Genomic DNA, 19,889 nt, shown 5'->3' on the forward strand with positions numbered 1-19,889 from the left:
TTGCCGGTGGTCAAGATATGAGAAAATCGGGTGAAAAGCATATAGCCCATGAGAATGTCCTGCATGGGACCTAAACGGCCCGATCGAAACCGTGTATCGTGAAAAAAAAAACGTGCACTATATAAGTAGCCTACGAAAACAGTCCGGAACCCTGTACCGAGGTGAACGGTATCGCAAAGTTGACCGAAAAATAAAAAGATGAGTTAGAGCTGAGAAATCAATCAAAATTCACAAGCGCAAAACAGGACGAAACCGTGTGTACCTAGAGTCGCGAGCGAATTGTCCCTATTAAAAAAAGTCAGTGAATAAATCGAGTATAAACACCGGTCCACACGATCTTGAGGCGCGGTGTTTGTGGTTTCGTGCAAAACGAGACTCGTCTCTGGGCGGTCGATTGCATTGTCCACGGAATGCAAGAGATACTAAAAACGAGCAAGTTATGCATCATGCGCAGTGTACTGGCATTTAGGCATGTGGAAGAGAACGTCTCCGGCTCCACACACAGATCTCGACACGAGAGTAGCCTAGCGATAAAACAGGTATTTTGTCGCTAGCTATAAGAGAATGGCATCATGCATATGACAAATTAAAGAAGTATAATCAAACACTATTCACGTGTATGTTGTGTTTCATTTTGCCTAGGTCACAAAAGGTCGTATTTTTTTGACAAAATTATGCAAGTAGAAAACTACCTCCGTTCTCACTAAAATCACGACAAGTATTTAGAAACGGAGAGTACTATTTATCCAAATGGTTAAATGTTCCAATGGTCCATCACACACAGTTGCCACTTGCCACACCGGTAACTCAACACTGTACATATGTCCTCTCCCGAAGGAAAGCATGCATGAGATGAGAGCAACAACACGTGGCAGCCAGTGAACGTATGTGGATGAGAACGCCTCTAGTTCCACACCACAAAGACACTCGGTACTGCGCGCGCATGAAGCCGACTGACAATGACGATAGTACACACATAAGCTAGCCTACAAAGAGACCGTACGGTGCAACTTTGGGACATTATTGTCTCTTACGACCTTTGCCATCCTGGTTGATGAATCATGTCTCTTACGGCCTTTGCCATCCTGCAACTTTGCAGATCAAGATCATCACACAACCACGTCCATTATAATACTTGTTTAAGCGCCAAGATTGTATATCTCAGTCTACGAAAGAAAACGGGAGACTATTTCCACACGTACATCATCTTGCAATTACTCGCCAGTTGTGAGATCGATGATTGCTGAGTTACATTTCTCGGCATCCCTTTGTATATAAGGAAGCCTGGGTGAAGAAACACTAACCCCTAACTCTTGGCAATAATTCATGGCGAACCATGTGACAAACGTGGTTAGCAATAAAAATGCAATCATATAATTCATGGCGAGCAAAAAGCATTAATTTTAATTTGTACCCTGAGAGGAAAAGCAAATTCCGCTTATCTAAGTAAAATTTTGCACTAAGCTTGTCTTAATTTATACGCATGGTGTTTTTCTGCACGATCTATTCTACATGCACAAAATAATAATTCAAAAACACACACACACACACACACACACATATATATATATATATATTATTTTATGACGTTTCAAATTTTCAAAATTTGGAATATAATTAAATACTTTGGATAGTATCTCTCCAGGTCTGTGTCTGATAGATATGTCAAGCATGTAGCTGAGAGTGATAAGATAACTAAGTCATGCCTTGCAATGTGTGTCCTTGTGTCTGCTTGATGCCTTAGTGGCAACGAATGAATGGTTCAAGTGATCCGGCCAGGTGATTGTCAACTTCGGCGTCCCACATGAAAAGCATGAGACTAATCAACGAACCCATACGTGTGGCAGCCAGCGAACGTACCGACGATCGTGCGTGTAATCGCTCTGGTCCAAGCGATGGAGACGAGATCGCGCTGCTCGTGGTTGTGAACGAATGGTTGAAGTGATCAACGGGGGCGGAGGCAGAGAAAGAGTACAGGGAAGAGACTGTCAGCCGAGAGAGAGAATGCGTGGTTCTATTGTGCTAGCTCCATCGATCATTTTCGTGAACTTTGCTTGGCAAAACAAAAATCGTTTTCAAGGCCAAATTCGCCTCTGTCATAGGCTAGACGAGGCATATATCACGTTTGCATCAACTGTTTTTGGTCCCCTGCAGACTGTTTTAGGCAAAACTATAGTCGTTCCAGTCCTTCTCCGAATATCAAACTTGCATCCACCATACGCTTCACAAGACATAATCTTGCTAAGAGATGGGAAGGGAGTTTAAAATGTTGTTTCCGCGATTCGGACGAATGTATTTAACATCTTTTTCTCCATTGTCTTTTTGCTCGTATTGTCTGGCGTATTACTTTTATTGCTTTCAATATCCCTCCACCTACATTGATTACGAACATGTTTGGAAATTGGCTTAAGGGGATTGAGAAAAACATTAAAGTTAATATTCGGATGGGAGTTTCGGCTTTCTGTTGAGCTATTTGGAACTGCAAAAATAATATTGTTTTTGATCGATCCAGAGTTTCTCATTTTTTCCAGGTCGTCTACAAAGCCACACACTGGATTCGTCTCTGGTCGTTCCTGCTTCTTGCGCATCGGCAGGAATCTTTGGATATTGGATGCAACCGTCTGGAGATGGTATTTCAGGATATCTTTAGCCGGACTGGTTGGCGGTGTACCAGTAGCCTTTTAGATGCATAGACTCGCTATGTTCAACTTGTTCCGCAGGCTCATTTTTGTATCAGTGATTTGTAAGACTTATAACATCATAATAAAATTTGGCTGTGTGCATGCAGAGGCCGGGGAGTTTCCCCTTTTCGAAAAAAACAAGACATAAATGCTCAATCGGCCGGTTCACATCAGGTTTACATCGCGCGTACGTTCTGACTTTTAGTCACAAAAAAACTAAAACATAAAAAATAACCTATGAATGTTCATATCTTACATGAGATTAATTGTAAAAACTTTTATTGAAAAAGGTTATTCGTTAAACAACTCTACCATTAACGAGAACTCCCGTCGACAAAAATAAGAAAAATAACCCGGTTCTTGAGAAAGCCTACGGCCCCGCTTGGAAAGATTGGAAATTTACTCCCGTGTAATCAAAAACTCTGGTAAATTACTGTGCCCTGCTGAATACGAGTGAATAAGTTTCCCTCCGTGAAGAGTTGTTTGGGAGCTAACGCCTCGCCGGCGAGGTACCGAAGAACTGCAAGTGCCTTCTCTCCCGAAGACCACGCTCCCACGGCTTCATGCTCCTTGCCGGCGACCTGGACTCGTCGTCGTTGTGCTACCGCCGCATCGACACCCACGAGCACTACCTGAAGAAGCGCCCTCCTATTCTCCCGTCGCTTGCTGTTGCCAATCGAGTTCCCATCGTCCGGCGCCGCCGCCTCGCTGTAGCCTCACGCCGCCGCCTCGCCGGACGCTCCAGTGGCCGAAGCCTCGCGTCACCAGATCCACTCCAGAAAGCGCCACAAATCCCTCTCCCGCCGGCAGCTAGTTCCTAGGGTTCTCCCGTCGGCTCAGGGTCACATCTCTCTTGCTCTTTGCTCTTCCTCGTTTTTACTTTGGGACCTCGTGAGCTCCGTAACTGTTTACAGGTGGATCAACCTCAAACCGAGCGAAAAGGAAACCAAAAACGACGAACCAATCACGGTTTCGATCCTTCGTCGGAAAAGTTTTGGGCTCCGTAAAATACGTCGGTATTGGGCCCAAAAATGACGAACCAAGCAGGGCCTACGTCTTCTTTCACAGGCACGAGCCGGTTGTGCACAGCCACTGCCGCTCCATTATGGGTGCGTTTGTTTCACGAGCGAGCTAAGCTGGATAGGGATAGCCATGGATGGGCTGGCTAGGGATATCCAGTTTTAGTGCTTGGTTGTCTAAGTTGGATGAGCCAGGTTCTTGTTTGGTGAGATGGATGAGATATGGATAGGACGAGTCCAGTTTCCATTTGGTTGAGTGGATAGGGTGGATATGAGGTTGTGGATATGAACAAGATATGAACACACTAGATATGAATAAGTTATAAAATACTAACTTGGATTCAACAATACTAACTTTGTACACACAAGATATTTTCGGCAAGATACCATCAAGCACACGCACAAACATATATAAGGTATCACCGGGAACATTACATACCAACAAGATACCACCATCATCATTACATACCAACAAGTTTTAAGTCATACATACATTGGTTCACAACAAAAGCATAAGTCATAATACCCCAAGTTCATTGTTTTGGATCAACAACAAAATATGGCATGCAACCGATACATATGCCTTCATTCATGAGGGTTAGCCTCGGGGTGAGAAGGAGTGTTATTTATAACATACCTAGCAACGCAAACCATCTACTCATCATGATCCAAGGTGTGGAATGCCCTAGCAATTCGTGGATTTTCAACCAAATAGGCATAGTAATGAGCAAGAAAATCCCTACCAAATGTTGGAAGTGTCTTCATGTTATCCCAAAGACCCTCGAGGGTGTTGTCGTTGCTAACATTCTTCTCTATGGCCACAGCTAGCCTTTCGCCCACAGCTACAAGTGTTGGTCCTAAGCCTTGTTCCTCATATTGTGTTGCCTTTGTCCTTGTTGAGGGCCTAGAGACAGATGACTCACCAACATTGTATGAATGAGTAACTTCTTCATTAGGAGGTGGTGTAGCATTAACATTGGCAGGTTCATCATCTTCAACATCCACGAAATCAGTGGCTAGTGGTTCACTTGAGCCCTTTGCATAATCTCCAGTAGCCATACCATTGCCATAGATTGTAACCATCTCATTATAATGCTCAAGAGTTTTGTTTAGGTACGGCTCATCTCCTTTGTGATCCTAGTAGACAATAGCATATTAATTGCAGCAAGTTTGTGGCATTTAAAACTGATTCCAGCAACTATTTGGACAATAGCAATGTAATTCCAGCAAATTTGTGACATTTAAAACTGATTCCAACAACTATTTGGACAATAGCAAAGTAAATTCCAGTAAGTTTGTGACATTCAAAACTGATTCCAGCAACTAGTTGGACAATAGCAATGTAATTCTAGCAAGTTTGTGACATTTAAAACTGATTCCAGCAACTATTTGGACAATAGCAAAGTAAATTCCAGCAAGTTTGTAACATTCAAAACTGATTCCAGCAACTAGTTGGACAATAGCAAAGTAATTCCAGCATGTATATACCTTAATATGACTCGTGTAATGCTCATGATCAAGAACAATCATACACTTGTCTTCATCCCACAATGCAGCACTCAGTTTCTTGAGTTTTGCTATTCGCTGCCACTTCTTCTTCCTTGTCCTATTGTGATTATACACCTAAGCTCCAGTCACAGTGGTCTTGAAATGATCATTCAAAGCTTTAGCACAAGCATTGAGGTGCACGGTCTTGAAACCATGAGATGTTCTCACACCACCAGCCACCAAATTAAATAAGTGATTAAGCATGAATGAAGACATTGGAGGTGTCCAGCACACTTGACCATCCCCTTTGAATCCTTCAACATCCATTTCCTACAAAGTTAGGCAGGTCAAACACATACACTTGCAAACTCAATTCAGTCCATAAACTCCAACAAATAACATAACAATAGTACCATTGTACATTGGGTTCACAAATACAAATAGGTTCACAATACAAATAGGTTCACAATGAACAATTACACATTATTGGCAATGTAGTTCTCTCGGGCTTGCCACATTTGATCGGCTATTCCCTGCCTAAAATTAACCATATAAGCATCCTCTTGAGCTAGGCCACTTGAAGATGAAGCATAATTAATATTAGGTGGCCATTCATCTTCGGGTATGATATATTCATCAATCTCATCACCTAGTACCCAATTATGAATAATGCAGCAGGCTACAACAATGTCCACTTGAGTTGGGAAGCGAAAGAATGGAGTGGCATCATCGAGTATTTTGAATCTCCTCTTGAGTGACCCAAATGCGCGCTCTACGGTCACTCGAAGAGAAGAATGCCTAAAGTTGAACAACTCCTTCTCATTTTGCACAGGATTGTTCCCCCACTCATTCAAATGGTATCTCACATCACGAAAAGGAGGCAAAAATCCCAGCTTGGCTCCATACCCAGCATCAACTAGGTAATATTTTCCTAACATGAGGGACAAGTTGGTTACTTTGGTACATTTGAATTAATTATACTAAGAAATGAAGCTACATAATTGATTTATTACCTTGTGGGACACGTAATCCATTTGGGCGTTCTAAAGCATCTCTTAAAACTAGAGCATCATGGGCTGTCCCCTCCCAACCAGCCAGCACATATGTGAAGCGTAGATCAAAATCGACAGCGGCCATTACATTTTGACTAGCATGGGACTTTCTACCATAAAAGGCTGGCTCCATAGCCTTAGTAATAGAAGCTCGAATATGTGTACCATCGATAGCTCCAACACAATCCTATTTGATAAAATAAAAGCCAAAATTCATTAGAACCCTTACAGTTTCATGTCTACATTTTTTTAATACAATTGCCACTCATTCTCATACCTGAAAGTATGGATCCCACCTGTAATTTCCTTGTATTTTCGTTGGTGTCTCCATCGAAGGCTTCCTAATAAGTTCATTTCGTAGTTCACCAATGGCAAGAAGAACTAGGTTGAAATAACGGCTAACAGTTTCACCGGACCTATCAAAATTAGTGGCAACTAACCTATTCCTAAGGTTGTGCCCAACGGTGTTCAAAAACATGGCTACTTGCTGTTCGACACACATGTGAATTGTGTCTTGAAGCAATTGACGATCCCTCAAAAGTTTACAAAATCGGAAGAAAGGTTCTCTTCTAAGCCTAAGCATGTTTATACATGTCGTGTCATTCTTCCATATCTTATTGTCTAGATACTCTATTCTCATCCTATCCCTATCAAACATTGGCCCATATGTAATATGTTCTCTCCTTTTCCTTTTCCTAGACTCAACAACCACAGCCAGCATCGAGATAAGCATATATGATGCAGCCGCATAAATCAACATCTTTGTCCTGTTATCCATCTACAATTCAAGGTTCACAAAATAATCTCAACTTCACATCCAAATCAGTAAACACCACAAGCATTCTACCATGCAAATATAAAGATAGATGTATCAATACCACATACCTCACCTTTGCAAAGTCACAAGTCCTCTTCCTTTGTGTCCTGCATGAAGATACATAGAGTGAGATTGACAAAAATAAAACCACGGAACAAAAGAGAGAGCTAATCGGGAGAGGGAAATCAGAAGAGAGGTAGAGGGAGAGAGAGGTAGGCACGGGGGGATGGAGATGGTGGTGGGCCGGGAGAGGGAGATGGGGTCGGGCTGCAGCTACCGAGCGAGAAGAGAGGCAGAGGGAGATGGGCACGGCCGGGGGAGGGAGATGGGGCGGCCGGGGGAGGGAGATGGAGAGGGAGATGGGGACGGCCGGCGGAGGGAGATGGGGCGGCCGGGGGAGGGAGATGGAGAGGGAGATGGGGACGGCCGGGGGAGGAAGAGGGAGAGGGAGATGGGGCGGCCGGCGGAGGAAGAGGGAGAGGGAGATGGGGCGGCCGGCGGAGGGAGATGGGGCGGCCGGCGGAGGAAGAGGGAGAGGGGGACGGTCGGAAGGAGATGGGGACGGCCGGAAGGAGAGGGAGAAGGTGATGGGGTGGCGGCCGGATTTGAGAGAGAAGCAGAGGGAGAGGGAGAGAAGGAGAGGGTTGGCCGGATTTGAGCGAGACGGGGAGGGAGATCACCTGAGAGCGCCTCCTGCCTCCACCGTCGTCGCCGCCAACTCGCCAGAGAGAGAGAGTGGAGTGGAGTCGCGAGAGGTCGGGGGAGGAGGTGAAAAGAGGGGGAAAACGCTTCAGCCGCGCGCTCGCCCGCGCCTGGCTCGCCTCGTCCGGCCAAATTTCTGGGATTTGCTCAGCCAGCATCTGAGAGGAATATGCTTCCTAGCTGGTTGTCCATATCCATGCCATCCACCAAACCAAATGAATGCCATCCAGGAAAAATGTGGATATCCCTGTCCCATCCACCCTTAGGCAGACAACCAAACGCACCCTATCAGACTCAGCCATGACTTTGTTGCCGCCCACGTTGAGAAAGAGTTGAATCCCGAGACACCAAAACCCAAAATTATGTAGCCGCCTTGCTGATGCAAGCAATGGGAACCTGACTTTACTGCCCCTTAGGAGGACAAACCTCAATACCTTTATTACTATTGACACTCGAGGACCAAACGTATACTATCTTGAGTCCATTGACCAATTTGGGGGTACACTGGATGCCATGCATCTGATGTGGAAAAGACCCGAGGAAAACCCTGCCACGTGGAGTCAAAACAGTTCGAATCCACGAGAGAGACAAAAAATATCCGTTTTTACTGATTGATGGACCAAATGTATACCATTTTGAATCATGGACTACTTCTATACTTCGCTGCCAATTGAGGGACAAAAAAATCTACTTTTCTCTTAAAACTATGTGCCTTGTGAAAAATAAGTGTGATTAACTATAGAAATTAGAAAAAAGTATGCAAGTGGTCCCTCATCCTTTTTCGCTTTCGTTCCCCAACTGTCGAAACCGGACACGAGTGGTACTCAACCTGTCTAAAGCGGTTTTGGTGCCAACATGGCATGATTTTTTGCACCAATTTGCCACATTGGCATTAGATTTTTTTTTATCACTGGTCCAAGTTCATTTTTTTCGTCTCGAAAACCAAGATAAGAATTAAGTAGACCCATGCTAGCATGAGAAAATCTGGAAATGCTACAGTCCCGTCAACACCTTCAGAAAGATGTCCAGGGTTCAGGTCCAGTTATCAAGGGTCGTGGTGTAGTGCAAGATAGTCAACCAAACGCAAGCATGGCATACCCACGTGGCAAGTCAGGGAAGAACCATGCAACAATTGCACTGAAACCACTTCAGATGGGTTTAAGGGACCATTGGTGTTCAGTTTCAATAATTGGGGGACAAAAGTTTTATCAAAAAAAGCTGAGAGACCATTTGCGTAATTTTTGACAAGTCGACGGACAAAAGTATACTTTTCTCAAGAAAAAAATTAGATTTTGGAAATCTAGATGTTCAGTATTTTGAGAAAAACCTAGGGATGCTACGTGTAGTAGTAAGAATATGCAGAGTAATAGCTATTACCTCTGTTCCGATATGTAGTTCCGATAGTTCAAGGAGTATACATACGTACCTGATTATTACATGTGTCCTTATGGTGCATGCGTACGAGTTGTCGTTTTGTATCATCGAATTAATCGTGCGTAATCTCTGTTCGTGGTTGTGGGCAAAACGAAGACTTGTTTCATGAAAGAGTGAGGCTGAAAAAACACGAGCAAATGATGCATCATGCCCAGTGTACTTCTTCTTTTTTTGACGGAAAAGATAGACGAATATATGTGGAAGAGAACGAATCCGGCTCCACGCAGAGCTCACTGACAACGGCGATTAGTACGGCGTTAACAAGCTGTCTAGTCTACCTATAAATGGCAGGTACGATGCCTAGCAACCTAGCTGCATGCCTATTAAGACCTTTTGTCATCCGGATTAAGACGTTGTCTCGATCACACGTACTTAATTATTTTCCTAAATCATTTTCTTTGTGTGCTGAATTAGGCCCAGTTTTATTTTTTACTTCTTGTGATCTACCCTGCATACAAATTAAATGAGAGGTACTCCATCCATCTCATAATTTTTATCGCTATTTTAGATTCAAATTTTATTAAAATAGCGACAATAATCATGTGTTACGGATGAGGTTTTTAATCCTACCTTTTGATACTACAGGAAAAAGCAAGTTTCTTTTTTTGAGCGGAACATGAAGAAGGAACTAAGAGTAGTAAAATTAATCTAACAACGGATTAGCATGGGTAGTGGTTTAGAATTTTAACTTGCAACCTTTTTTTCCTTCAAACATTGTAGGCCCAAAAAGTACCCATCGACAAGAACAGATCGATCGCAACTCCATTCGTCGCCCCCTTCGTTGTCCTCCGCGCTGCTTCTCCAACTCCATCCTTCAACGCCCGGCTGCCCCTTCCTTCACCGCCATTTCCTGCAACTACTGCCCGGCTCCAATGCATCAAGCCGGAGCCGCCACCTCCGCCCTTCTCCCAGGACGCTCTCCCCACGATGCCATGGCCGCTCCTTTCCCGCGATTGGAGAGCAGAGTGAGAGGACGACCGGACGAGCGACGAGTCGTTCCCTGAATCGAGCAACCAGTGACCCCTCGCTTTGGAAGATGGGCCTGCATGATTTTAATTTGGGCTTCCGATTTTGCCCTCCATCGTACTACTGCTCTGTTTTGCTCCTCTTAGTTTTACCAACAGTATAAATTTATATATAGTCGCTTGTTTTTTAAGAAATGAGGCTTAAATATCAATCGATATTTCAGAACCATTGGATTAAGATCTGAGAGTCATCCACACTCTCTCATCTCTCATTTGCTGTCGTTGGATCAAAATCCGATGACTAACATGTTGATTGATTTTTAATTAAAACACATGCGACTTATCAATAGCAAAACCGATTTATATAGGCCTTCGAATCTATTAAGACGAACTGCCGACGGTGACTTACATTACATGGATGCTTCAATTAGTTTCTGGGACAAAATGGCCGTTCCTAAGCTATATCATGTCTTCCTCACATTGGAACAATTTGCTAAAATTGCACAAAAGTATATATATGAACTTTGATGTAGTGGAAAGTAAGTGGAGGAGAGATCAATGAAAACTGAGATGGATTCTGATGTGGTCCTATTCCATTCCCTAAAGGAGAGCATATACAAACTTTTGACTTAATTTTTAGGTCTGACCATTTTATTGACAAGAATTTCAACATTTTTGTATGTTCGTAGAGTAGTAGTATTGTAGATTTTAATATAATCGAGCACTGTTCGCCTCCTCAGTGATGTGAACGTAAAAATCATATGCCTCCTTATGGAGCGATTAATGTCATTCAGCTTCGGCTACAAGGGCTCCACCGTGTACCGCATGAAGACGCACACAGGAAAAAGATGAGGCATGTCCTCACCTCTAGCTAACATCTGTGCCGTCTCCATATCACCATATGGGGCAAACACAAAAATAAATTGATCCGTTATCAGGTCTACCACCATCTCCCCCTCCTTCCCTTTCATGTATTACCGGTTACAGGGTGTAAAAAACAGCTCGATCATTTGTGATGTCATATCTATCATTGACGGGTGTAGCCCGTGATGTCCTATCTATCACTGACATGTGTGCAAAAAGACTATCTATGATGTGTATTTTGAGGAGTATGTGATCGATGTCTAGCTATTACTGATGGGTGCAGTGAAAAATCTGTCAGTGATGTGTAGTTCTCACTGATAGGAGAAAAAATAAATCCTCCAGTGATGTATCCGTGGTGTTGATTCCGATCATGGACAGTTCTGATCATCTCTCTGAGATGAGCGGCAGCATATATACTACTGGTATAACCTCAATGATAAGACAGTCTATGACGTCTAACTATTACTGATGGGTGCAAAGAAAAATCTATCAGTGATGCCTAGCTATCACCGACAGGGAAAAAATAAATCCTTCAGAAACCCCGCCGGTAGAGATGGTTCCGATCATGGACAGTTCTGAGCATCCATCTGAGATGAGCATCAGCATATATAGCACTGTAATTCCTTCAGTGATAGGTCAATTTGTTGTAGTGCATATTAATTAATCCTTCAGTGATCATCGAATTAATCCGTGATGAGTTGAGTCTCGGGTGGTCCGTTTTTACATAGGGCACTAGAAGAACTCACCTCCTAAATTTATTTTAGCTAGCCACATATATACATCTTAAGTCGAACTGCATGTCCAATAATTCAAATGATGTTGCCACGTCGTTTATTGATAGGAGGCCATCAGATTTGATTGGGACTATGACCAATTGCAGCCTAGCTAGCTCGCTCCTGTCCTATAAATACCCTCAGAAACGAGTTAGATGCACCCAGAGTGTCTTCAAGCACAAATCTTAGAAACCTCTTCATTACTAGCTCCCTACCTAGCTATATTCCACAACTTCCTATCTATCCTACTTCATACCATCAGTAGCTTACTGGTGTGTTTTCTCTTCCTTTGGAAAGGAGTGCAACATGACTCTTGCTTTGGTTATCGTGGCCACCTTGCTGGTGTTTTATCTCATTAAGAAAAAGAGAGGTGCATTGTCCCAGCAGCAATCGGAGCGACGCAGCGGGCTCCCCCCGGGACCTGCCACACTGCCCATAATCGGTAACATGCATCAAATTCTTCAAAACAAGCCGACGGTATTCCGGTGGATCCATCGCCTGCTCAAGGAGATGGACACGGACATCCTGTGCCTCCGTCTCGGAGCGACTCATGTCATCGCTGTGGCATGCCCGGAGATAGCCTCCGAGGTACTGCGAAAGAACGACGAGGTTTTCGCCTCCCGTCCTTCCACATTTGCCTCGGGCTCATTCAGCTTCGGGTACAAGGCTCCATCTTGACACCGCACGGAGAGCAGTGGAAGAAGATGAGGCGTGTGCTCACCTCTGAGATCCTCGCCCCGTCCATGGAGCAAAAAATGCACCACGTCCGGAAGGAGGAGTATGACCACCTTGTAAGGTACATAACAACGTGGCACGTCCAAACAACACTGTGGACGTTCGCCATCTTGCCCGACATTTCTGTGGTAACATGATAAGAAGGCTTGTGTTCGGTAAGAGATACTTCAGCGAGCTACCAGCCTCGTCAACTAGCGGGCCTGGACATGATGAGGTGGCACATGTTGACAATCTCTTCAGGCTCGTCAACCATGTCTACAGCTTCTGTGTGTCAGACTACTTCCCTGCATTGATAGGCCTCGACCTGGAGGGCCATGAGATGATTTCCCAGGATATCATGGGAATACTCAACCGGCTGCATGATCCCATCATAGAGGAAAGGATCCGTGAAAGGTCCTCTACTCTTCAAAAGGGAAAGACTGAAAAGAAAGAAGCTAGAGACTTTCTGGACGTCCTGGTTTATCTTGAAGATACAGAGGGGCAACCATTGCTGTCCGTACAAGAGATTAGAGCACAAACAGCGGTTAGTACAATATATCACATCACGCAGTACTGGTATTTAACATTTATTATGTCAATCTGACACGAAACTGATTTTCTACATCGATCAATTTTATTGTAGGAAATGATGTATGCCACAATCGATAACCCATCGAATGCTGTTGAATGGGCACTCGCTGAGATGATGCAGAGGCCGGAGGTCATGCAAAAGGCAATCGATGAACTCGACACCATCGTCGGTAAAGACAGACTGGTCCAGGAGTCTGACATTTCTCAGCTAAACTATCTCAAATCATGCATCCGGGAGGTCTTCCGCTTACACCCTTACCATCCTTTTAATGTACCCCATGTTGCCATGGCGAACACTACCATCGCTGGCTACACCATCCCCAAGGATAGCCACGTCATTTTAAGTCGACTAGGACTTGGTCGAAACCCAAAGATTTGGGTCAAACCACTCGATTTTCAGCCCGAGAGACATTTGAACACCGCTAATGTACTTCTCACTGACCCAGGCCTACGTTTCATTTCATTTAGTAGTGGGAGAAGGGGTTGTCCTGGGATTTCACTTGGTAGCTCTGTCACAATGATGCTGTTGGCAAGGATGCTGCAGGGATTCACTTGGACCAAGCCTCTTGGCGTTAAGAGTGTCAGTCTTCAGGAAGGCAATGCTAGCCTTGCCCTAGCTCAACCCCTGGTTTTACACGCTCAACCACGCTTGGCCGCGCATCTATATGTATGAGCCAATAGGATAGATCAGTTTAATACGTGCATGCTTCAATTTTATACGCTGTATGCATCTGCAACTAATATGTGTGCTAGATATCATGGGCAGAAGTCGTCTTATGACACTGCATGAATGTGTGTACAAGGCACCGACGATGATCGATGCTAATGTAATGTAATGTAATATGTGTGCTTATCATATTAAAAATATATGTATTTATCGTTATAAAAAATGTGTGTACTTAATTATGATTATGCACTGCTCCAGAAAACCCCTCCAGTGGCGGTCAAAAAATTGGGTTAGTGGCGGTGATCACGCCCGCCACAAACTCTGCGTCACTGGAGGTTTTAGCACCGGTGACGGGTAAATACCCGGCACTGCTACACTTAGATCACCAATGGCAGGTAAAATACCCACCACTGTAAATTCCTCCGGCACCACCCGAAAAGTGTGTGGAGTACATCAGTGGCGGGCGAATTACCCGCCACTGAACATTTCTAGTGGCAGTCTTTTGCCACTGCCACTGGAACCTTTTCCAGTGGCGATGGTGTATAACCGCCACTGGTACAGTTTTTTTCCGAAAATAACTAAATGAATTATTTATAAAAATAAATATTCCTGTAGCATAGAAATAGCAGGAATACAGCACATAGCAGGAATACAGCAGCACAGTATACATCACCAAAGAAACATAATAGCAGCAGATATATTACAAAGTTACACACGAGTTAAACATTCAAGTCACATGCATGTATACAAAGTGTTTGAAAGAATGAGCCACAAATAGAAGTGTTCCACACAATTTAGCCACTTTTGGCGACAATCCCGCCACCGTAGTAATCCCCGCTCGATTTGAGAACCTCCTTGTTGAGGATTTCACCGATGTCCTTCTGGATCTCGTACACGAGAATTTCTGAGTTGTGCCCTAACTCGGCGTTGGCCAGAAACCAATTCCTCACTTCTTCGAAGGTCTTCTTCCCCTTCGGCTGGAAGTCGTTGATCATCTGCTGAATAGTGTGCGCGAAGTAGTAACCACAGTAGACGGATCCTTCAGGCTGTTGCTCGCAGGGGAAGTTGAAAGTGTGCCTGAGGGGAGCGTCACGATTGCGGCTGAAGTTAGGCATCGCGTACCATTTTACCGCGTCGCGATAGGCTGCGTCGATGACATATTTGATCGGCTCAAAGTCGCGTTGTGGTTCATTCCCCTTGCGTCGCGGTGGATCAAAATATGTGACCCCTCCCATATAGAGGCAGATGACAATTGTCACCCAATGGCCGCTGTTTCACAAAAGGACGCACATTGTATTAGCCAAATAATATAACAAGCAAGTCTTCCGACGAAAAAAGTAGTTTGTATTCACGCAAATTGGAAACAGCTTACTGTAGATGGTACAATATCAATACAAAACGACGGTCTTGGTGCTTCAACATGAATTGAGTGAGGTATTCAATCGCCAATCTTCTACTTTCGGCCAACAATGGGTCTGGACCAAGCAAAGTGGCGTTGAAGAGAAGGGGGTCGGCGACAGCCATCCCATATTGCTTCACCCTATAGGCCACCTCGTATAGTGTACACATCACAGTCTTAATATGGCGTTGTCGAGGCACTTGCGGTTGAAGAGGTGAAACAAGTCAGGAAGTCAAAGCCAAAGGTAACGTCGTTTCCCTCTGGATTTCCCCCGTATTGGAGTCGAAGAAGCCATAATGCTTTGGCACTAGAACCCTAATTTCCAGATTTGTTAGGTCTGCGCATGATGATGCCACATTCATGTATTTTTCATGGAGCTCTTGCATCTCCCGTGGCAGGCGATACAGGTCATCTTGGGACACCATCGGTTGTCCGGGGTGGAACAACAAAAATTGGGAGAATCACCTGTCCACGAAATAAGATCCATCAGGCAATCTATCTCCAACATGGGGGTGGGTGGGCATCTTCAGAATGTCTGGTCGCTCTTCCCAAAGCCCTTCTATCTGCGGCGCGGTCTTTGGTTGTCTTCCCGTAGAAGACGACTCTTTCCCCTCCTTGGAGGAGCCCTTGCTTGCCTTGTCGCCTGTCCCCCTCTTGTTTTTCCTGCGTCTCAGGAAATCAGAACTATCCGGTTTATGGGGGACCTGCATCCCAGATGGGGCACTTGGATGGGGCTCCAACGGGGCCGATTGTGCTGCGGCTCTCCGAGAGACGGGTCTTGGTGCGGATGGCGGGCTTCGGGTTTGGGCGGCGACGGAGGATTTTGGCCTGCATTGTCGTCGCTGCGCTCCGCCGCAGGTGAGAAGTCTCGTTCCGCGGGCTCGTAGTCCAAAGGACCGGGTGAGGCGCCAAGCGGCAACGGCGACGTCAGGCGCCGGGCGGGTGGAGACGGACCGAGGCGGGGCGACGGAGATGGAGACGGAGAAGGTTCCGTAGCGAGGACCACCAACCTCCTAGGCCAGATGAGGTAGGAGTTGACGCAATCCCTTAGGGTCGTCGCCTCTTCGTGCAAAGAATAAGGGACCGGTTTGTCCTCAAAGCCCTTGAGCACGGAGTCCACCTGCACCCTGACCATGTCATCTCGCAGGGTCACGTGGTGCACCACGGCGGTACGCGGCATCAGCAACCCACGTGCGCCCAGAGGATTCCCTACCGTCGGCATGTGTAGCCGGCATTTGACGCCCTTCTGCGCATGACAAACATGGCAACATCATTAATAGATTGGAGCATGATAGTGGTATCTCACTATTTTTCGTAGCGTGGGAACACTTACCGTGAGGTTCTCGACGGGTGGCCCAAGCGGGTTAAGCTGGCACTCGGTGCCGGAGCATGAGGTGCTCTTATTGGGTAGCGGGGACGGATCCGGTGTGGGCGGGGTTGGTTGGATGGGCGCCGGCGGGAAAACGTCGTGATCAATGAAGTTGTCGACGTCACGCTGGTCCCTTGCATGCCGCATGAGCTTCCTGAACTCCTCCCTCGCCAACTCCCGGATCTTCTCATCTAATTCCTCTGAGCTCTGTTCTTTGCTGGACGCCCTTCTGCGTTTGCGGGAACCTTGCTCTTTCGCCATCTGCCTGCGAAAGGGCCCGAAACAGACACCTCGCATATGGTCCCCGTGCTCATTTCGTTGCAGAGCGTAGCTGATGGTATCATCCCACTGTTGGTTGATAGACGAGTGGGAGCCATCCGACTCCCACTTTGCCATTGCATCCTGTATACAAAAAAACAACATGCTCGGTTTTAATCTTATATGTGAGTATAAGAAGCCCAACCGATAAAACAATATGTTAGGACGAGGGCTTACGAGTGCAGCCTCTTGCTTCTCTCACATAGGCTCCAGGCCCGCCCACTGATTTGCGGTCATGGACGATCGCAGCCATTTGCTGGAGCGCTCACCACGAAGCAAAGTTGGGACCCTCGGCTGTATACCGGCTTGGTCCAATGCAGCGTCCTCCTTCGCCCACACCTTCTCCTCTCTGGGGCATCCACGACTGCCGAGGCGGTGGTCGAAGGGCCTTTTCTCACGAAGCTCCTTGTACCATTTTTTGGCTGGCCTTGAATTCATCTGACCCAACCCACACCTTGAACCTCTCCCAGTCCTCCTCCGAGATCCTCTTCCAGTGCTTGTTAACCACTGTCTTCCAGTCTTTGCCGATGAGCTTCCTGCAGTTATATTGCCACGTGCTCTGGCCCTTCCTCATGACTTGGTGCATCCGCCACTCCAACTGTCTCTTGATCTCATCATTGGCAGGCACAAACCGCTTCCATGCCGCCTCGTAATAGTCCTGCTTCACAGCTTTCGGGACGTCGCTCCATCTTTGATAGATCCGAGCACGTACCCGTACGATGGCGTTGCATGTGTTCGACAATCTTTCTGCAGCCTCCACCGGTTCCTTCGAGTAGCTTTCTTTATTTAGCTTGGTGACGACCCACGACTCCGTCGGTACCTTGTTCGCCCCCCCGCTTAGACTTCGACTGAGTAGTCAACTCCGCAGCCTGAGACGTCGCACCCTGGGCTTCTTCCTCGTTAGCTGCTCCTTCAAGGAGCAGCTGCTCCTCGGCTCCTTCAAGGAACATCTGCTCCTCGGCTCCTTCTTCGCCATGCTCAAAGCCATCGCTCATGGCAATTTTCGAGCTCGAGGAAGATGCCCCCGCTTCTTCTTCGACTTCTCCCTCCAGAACCGGTGGCTGCTCAGGCACCTCTTCAACGCGAGCCTGAGGTTCCTATCGAACACTTATAAAAGTAATTTAAAAAAACAGAAAAATTCGGCGTGACCTATGCTGTAAAACAAGAAAATTTCGGCGTGACCATTACTGTAAAACAACAAATGAGTCTACCCGAATTTTATACCTGCATAAAAAAAACTCCCACCCACATATACCCCCTCGGCACGATGGCCGGACCCTTCTCAACGACCCGGCACGATGGCCGGGCCCACATTCCTCATATCAACCAACACGATGGTCAGGATCACATGCATGTATCAACCTTTGCACCAAGAGCAGCAATATAAAGATTTAAACCCTAAATGGCAATATGAAACCATAAACAACAATATTAAACTCTAAACAACAAGATTTAAATCCTAAACAACAATATTAGACCCTAAACAACAATATTAAAGCCCAAACAGCAATATTAAACCCTAAACAACAATACTTAAACCCTAAATAGCTAGATTAAACTCTAATTAACTACAACTAACCATAAATAGCAAGATTAAACCCTAATTGGACGCTAAACAGCAAGATTCAACTTCGAAATTCAAAAATTCTACCCTAACCCTAACCTAACAGCAAGGGAGAGAGAGAGAGAGAGAAAGAGATAGCGTACCGGGGTCGGGGCCGGGGCCGCGGTGGCGAGGGTCCTCAAGGCCGGGGCCGGGGTCAGGGTCGTGGACGGGGTTGGGGCGGAGACAGCCGGGGCCAGGGTGGCCGGTGGAGGCGGCGGCATCGAGGCAGCCCGGCCGCGCCCCTGGTGATGCGGGCCGGCCGGGGGCAAGGCAGTGGGGCCTGCGGGGCGAGGGGCTTCCTGCTCCTCGTCGTCCGTTGCGAACCTCCGCTCGGGTCCTTCGAAGACATGGCGGCGGCGGCGGCTAGGGTTAGGGTTAGGGTTAGGGCGGCGGCGAGGGAGGCGCGAGGGAGGGGAGGGGAGGGGAGGCGAGGGAGAAGGGCTATCGGCGGGAGGGGAAGGACGGAGGCCGGCAGCTCGGGCAGGGCTGCGCCTGCGTCGGGAGAGATGGTCGCCGCTGCTGGTCGGTTAGGACGCGCGGGACTGGAAATGCAAAATTTCGCTAAGTCCCGCACGTCAAATATATACCCCATGGGTCACCAGTGGCGGGTATATGCAAATCCCCGCCATTGGTGACCCCTCCTAGGGTTTCTGGTACACGAGACCACCGGTGGCAGGGATTTCCGGATACCCGCCAGTGGTGACCCACCAGTGGCGGGCATATGAAAACCCCGCCACTGGTAATTGGAGCAGGAGTTAGGGTTCACCACATTCCTGTTCCACGCACCAGTGGCGGTGATATTGTATATACCGCCACTGGTTATTATTTTGGCTCTAGTATTATATTCTTATTATATTCTGTGTCTCTTTGAAAATTATGGCACCTGTACTTTCAAGTGTATAAAAATTATTTCTTGTCTCACTAAAGATTTCAATGCTAAATACATTCTTGAAAATGAAATATTTATGCTTTTGTAGTGTTTACTATGGTTAAAAATTGTTATAAATTACAAAATTGCTCAGAATGGTCTGATATTTGGCATGGAGGCTTCTCACACAACAATATGCCTGTATATGATGTTTGGTGTCAAAATCCAAATGAAACCCATAAGAATACAATATTGGGATCATGTAGGTAGATATCTCTGATACCTTTTAAACCAACATCCAAATTGTAATATTATAACAACTTTGGGCTTGATTTTTTTCATGTGGCTTCATTAGACTGAGAGGTGTTCCCATGCCAAGTTTCAGCTCATTTTGATGAAAATTGAATTTTATGAAATTAAATTAGCACCAAAGCCACACATAATCACAGAAATTTGTATGAAATACTATGAATTAATGACTAAAACTTGTATTGGGAACAAACAATATTATTATACACCCAAAAGTACAGCTGCTATATTTTTTGGGAACGCAGAGAATATA

General features: G+C 45.9%; 1 protein-coding gene, 2 long non-coding RNA genes and 1 pseudogene across 3 annotated transcripts; 3 read left to right on the forward strand and 1 right to left on the reverse strand.

Annotated features, from left to right (window-relative positions):
* The first annotated feature begins 2,157 nt into the window (after positions 1-2,157).
* On the forward strand, positions 2,158-2,764 carry LOC112269520. The gene is made up of 2 exons (XR_002961390.1): positions 2,158-2,292; positions 2,532-2,764. It is a non-coding gene; the product is annotated as an uncharacterized LOC112269520 (long non-coding RNA).
* Positions 2,765-5,323: 2,559 nt separating this feature from the next.
* Positions 5,324-7,789, reverse strand: LOC100839478 (protein ALP1-like). The gene is made up of 6 exons (XM_024455700.1): positions 7,738-7,789; positions 7,126-7,164; positions 6,518-7,018; positions 6,202-6,427; positions 5,671-6,119; positions 5,324-5,518 (listed from the first exon to the last, which is right to left on the reverse strand). The coding sequence occupies exons 3-6, from the start codon at positions 7,016-7,018 to the stop codon at positions 5,324-5,326; spliced, it is 1,371 nt and encodes a 456-aa protein (XP_024311468.1). The 5' UTR covers positions 7,126-7,164; positions 7,738-7,789.
* Positions 7,790-9,513: 1,724 nt separating this feature from the next.
* On the forward strand, positions 9,514-10,468 carry LOC112269447. The gene is made up of 2 exons (XR_002961293.1): positions 9,514-9,663; positions 9,914-10,468. It is a non-coding gene; the product is annotated as an uncharacterized LOC112269447 (long non-coding RNA).
* Positions 10,469-11,969: 1,501 nt separating this feature from the next.
* On the forward strand, positions 11,970-13,990 carry LOC100825369 (annotated as a pseudogene).
* The last annotated feature ends 5,899 nt before the right edge of the window (positions 13,991-19,889 follow it).

This window comes from Brachypodium distachyon, chromosome 5, assembly GCF_000005505.3.
Source record: "Brachypodium distachyon strain Bd21 chromosome 5, Brachypodium_distachyon_v3.0, whole genome shotgun sequence".
Taxonomy (NCBI): Eukaryota; Viridiplantae; Streptophyta; class Magnoliopsida; order Poales; family Poaceae; genus Brachypodium; species Brachypodium distachyon.